Source organism: Aegilops tauschii, chromosome 2, assembly GCF_002575655.3.
Source record: "Aegilops tauschii subsp. strangulata cultivar AL8/78 chromosome 2, Aet v6.0, whole genome shotgun sequence".
In the NCBI taxonomy this organism is placed as follows: Eukaryota; Viridiplantae; Streptophyta; class Magnoliopsida; order Poales; family Poaceae; genus Aegilops; species Aegilops tauschii.
Genome location: NC_053036.3, coordinates 26,304,007 through 26,308,229, shown reverse-complemented (window position 1 = coordinate 26,308,229; position 4,223 = coordinate 26,304,007). Strand labels below are relative to the sequence as shown.

At 48.8% G+C, this 4,223-nt stretch overlaps 1 protein-coding gene across 1 annotated transcript; it reads right to left on the bottom strand.

Moving 5' to 3' along the window:
* Positions 1-938: 938 nt before the first annotated feature.
* LOC109783695 (L-type lectin-domain containing receptor kinase IX.2-like) lies at positions 939-3,921 on the bottom strand. Its single transcript, XM_020342297.3, has 4 exons — positions 3,093-3,921; positions 2,357-2,506; positions 1,256-2,244; positions 939-1,067 (listed from the first exon to the last, which is right to left on the bottom strand). The coding sequence occupies exons 1-4, from the start codon at positions 3,919-3,921 to the stop codon at positions 939-941; spliced, it is 2,097 nt and encodes a 698-aa protein (XP_020197886.3).
* Between the last annotated feature and the right edge of the window lie 302 nt (positions 3,922-4,223).

Sequence of the window (4,223 nt, the reverse complement as noted above, 5' to 3'; positions counted from 1 at the left end):
GGTCGTTGTAGACTCATTTCCGCACAATTTGACCGAAGGAATTGTCAAAGCAACGCTCAAGGAGGAGTGGAGGGCAAAAATGAATCCGCTGCCCAAAATATTTTGCACAGCCCCCGAGCTCCATGGACGATTTTCTCCATGATCTTCATTGAGATCAAAGTTGATTTTGATAAAGACGCGCACTGATCTTTGACAGATCTGACATGGGGTGTAGTCCTCAACTTGGCCCAGGTAACCAGCTGAGTTGGCGCCGAAGATGAAAATTCGTTCCGGCGTGTAGATCACGCCGCAACCGATCTAATCTTTTGTCACACAGCTGCGACTACACAGATGGACCTGTAGGGGCCACCCATGATGGAATCAAATCCAACAAATCTCGGGTAGGGGGTCCGGAGTTGGTAGCCTTGGTGCGATGGTAACAGAGACACAAATTTCACCTAGGTCCGGGCTCTCTCGAAGAGATAATACCCTACGTCATGCTTTGATTGTATTGATTGGGGGGTATAGAGTACATGTTGATCTATCACGAGATTTTTTGTCTATGAGAGTAGTTTCATCTCTATGATGTGTTGAGACTCTAATGATCTATCGACTAGCCAAGCCTCGTCTTATATAATGTATCGTAGGCCTAGGATAACAAGACTCCTAGTCGGCTACGTCGATGGAGAGGAGTCCTTGTCTTGTATGCCAAGTCTTGGGAATCCCCTTGCATGCATCATGGGTTGCCCGAAGTGACCCGAGACCAAACCGACAAAGGGGGTCCTCACACAGCCCACCTAGCTAGGAGTAAACATGGTAAGTACCACTGGTCCTTTTTTGCGAATAAGTACCCTCTAGTCCTGGACACCATCATGCAGCAACTGAATCTGCTTGAGAATGGCAAGGAACATTGCCTCACTGTAAGGCTCGTAGTGATGGCTAAGAGGAACACACATCATCTAGGAGGTAACAAGGGAGACGATCGGGCATCGAAGGACCAAAATTATTGTAGGCAACCAATTATTGTGAGCATCATCAAGCAACCAATTATTGTAGGCAACTAGTTTCATCTGGTAGGCCTTGGAACCCTATTCAAGAAAAATAATACAAAGACTTATTGTTACAATGACATAGCAATGACAAGTATAAAACTTTACATGGCTATAGAGCCATATGATTTAAAGTTCCACATATTTCTTATCTCTGAGACCATAAATTTATTTCACGGAACTGTTCAATACGCTAAAGATGATGCCCTTGCATTTGCAAAGCCAACCTTGCTAGCTAGTATGGAACGACATCGATCCTTCGTCCTCATTGAAGAATCTTTCATGTCCCAAACGGATATCAGAGATTGCTCATGCTTGGAGAGCAAGTTGATGACATCTTTGATGGATGGCCGCTTTTCACGCTCTTGCTCGACACACATCAGGCCGGTTGACATGACACGCTCCATCTGCCACCGCCACTGCTCCAAATCCCCTCTCATCCGCTCATCTAGCATCTCAAGGATGGCGTCCCTGCTATAAGACTCCCTAACGGCGGCGATGAGGTTGTTTCGGTTCGATGCCCTTCCTGGGACGACTGGTCTGACACCGGTGGCTACCTCCAGCAGAACCAACCCAAAGCTATATATATCAGAGGCTGGGCTCAGCGTGCCGGTCTCGATGTACCTGGGGTCCATGTAGTCCATGCTCCCAATCACGGTGGTACAAGGAGTACATACGCCATCGTGGCAGCTGACTTGCCGCACGAGCCCAAAGTCACCGAGCTTGGCCTCGAAGCCCTCTCCGAGCATCACGTTGCTAGGCTTGATATCCCGGTGTAGCACGTACCTCCTGGCCGAGTCGTAGGCGCCATTGTGGAGGTAGTCGATGGCGGTTGCGACGCCGAGAAGGATATTGTACCTCTGTGGCCATGTCAATGTCCCCCCACCGTCGCCGCTGACGTGGAGATGGTCGCTGAGGCTACCGTTGGGTTCGAGCTCATAGACAAGCAACAGCCGACCATTGTCGTCGCACCAACCGATGAGTGACAAGAGGTTCTTGTGGCGCAGCTGGCACAAGGTCTCGATCTCGTGCACATAGTTCTTCTGGTTCCTCTTCGACGTCGGCTGCCGCATCTCCTTCACCGCCACCGCCCGTAGGTCCGGCATTGTTAGCCGCCCTCTGTACACATCGCCAAAGGATCCCTTGCCAATTTTCCTATCCTTGGAGAAGTTATCCGTCACCACTACTAGCTCAGAGTACGAGAACTTCCTGGCAACTTGGATTTTTCCCGGTGATTGGAAAACATGATTAATTAATAGAAATTATTAGATCAAGTGGCATTTTTTAGTTTAATTGAACAGTTAAATCAAATCATGATATATGTTTACCTTGCAAAATTGTTTCATCGAGACACCGTCTTCCACGGTGCATAACAGTACTATAGAGAAGAACGAGAACACTGGATAGGAGACCCGCAAACAAAACTGTCGCGATACATAAGAATATCAGCCACAATTTTCTATTGGTAGGGGATGGATCTGTAAGCAAAATAAGAATCAGTTAATGGTGCTAATTGGCTAAGTCTTTTGACAGAAACATACCAGTTCAATATATGATTATTATTCTAACAATTTATCCTCCACAAATTCCGAAATAATATAAAAATTCTATTTTTTTCCTCCTGAAACATTGGCTTGGCTCGTATTTTCATCTATTTTTATTTAGTCTCGCTAACTCTCTAAATCATCATGTTCTGGAGAACTTTGCTCCCTTGTCAATTTCGGCAAACAAAAAGTTACGGCTGTAAACTTTAAGATATGCAAAAGAATCATATAGTTTATGCACAATTTTTTTTGTTAAAAGTACAAACTGTGGAAAGAAAAGGTAAGAGATTTACTTTATTTTTTCATTCATCTCAAATTTTCATACTTTTTAACTAATATATGCACACATATACATTATCTCATAAAGTAACAATGATGTGAAAGTCGGGCACATGCACATGATGACATGATGTTGCCATGCAACGTTGGCAGGGTCGTACATTTTCGCATGGACTAGAAGGAAACTAGCTAGTACACCTAGGTAGGCCAGGAAAAACACACACATGGTATAGGTAGTTACCTGTTGAGTGGAAGGACCAAGCGAGCAGCTGGTGCGACTGGCTGAGGAGTCCCGTGGCCGCCGTGAACCCGACGGCGGCATCCTGCACAAGGCCGGCGTCGTCCCTGAGATCCATCGTCGCGTTGAACTCGTAGGTCATGCTCGACTCCGCCGCCAGCTCAGTTTTCCGAAGCACCACTTTCATCACCTTGGACTCGGCGTCGTACGTGATGCTCGCCCACAAGGTGCCACGGAGGCTCAACGGCGGCAGGCTTCTGGTCAGGTTACACCTGGTGCCGTTGACGTCGATGCCGATGTGGTCGCCTCTGCTGGCGGTGCCGTCCTCGCTGGAGGGGTCCCAGCCGTCGTCGTTCCGGCGCGTGTCGAACTCCACGCCGAGGGTGTGCCGCGAGTCGCCGGCGCCGGTGCTGTTCTTGTGGCTGAAGAGCCCGAGGAGGCCGACCTCCCAGCCCGGCGGCGGGAAAGGCCCGATGAAGAACGACATAGTGCCGCCCCCCCGTCTGGAGTTGTCCGTTGTGTTGTCGCCATGGACGATGGCGAAGTGGAAGCTGGTGGTGAAGCTGGCCCTCCTGCCGGCGCCGTCCCACAGGCGCACTGGCTGCCGGTGCGTGACGCCGCCGGTGAGGTTGGAGATGTCGTCGGTGAGGATGAGGCGGTCCCTGCCGGCGTAGGACGCGTTGATGAAGTTGAGCTGCTCGTGGTCCGTCGGGATGGTGAAGTCGTAGTCGAAGGATAGTGCGGCGGCCCGAGGAGCTGTGTAGGCGGCTAGAAAAAGGTAGCAGCTGATCAGGCAGTACGTGGGGAGGAGGATGCCTCTTGCATGGGCCATGGCTAGCTGCAGCTAGCACGAGAGAGTTAAGCTAGTGGTCCGTACCTATCAGGTTGCTTGCTCATGCAGGGGTGGACAACTATTTATTGATTGGGTTCAAGCAGAGTGGGCCTGTAGACATTGCAAGCTGATTGTGACAACTGCAACCCTATACATTTTTTATTTTTTGCTGAATGGAGATGTTGGTGGCTGTTCAGGAATAATATCTTAGTTTTTTTCTAAAAAAAAGGAATATCTTAGTTTCAATATTTATATTGTGTTTCCGCGCTAGAACCTGGAACTCATGGTAGAGCATTCTATTT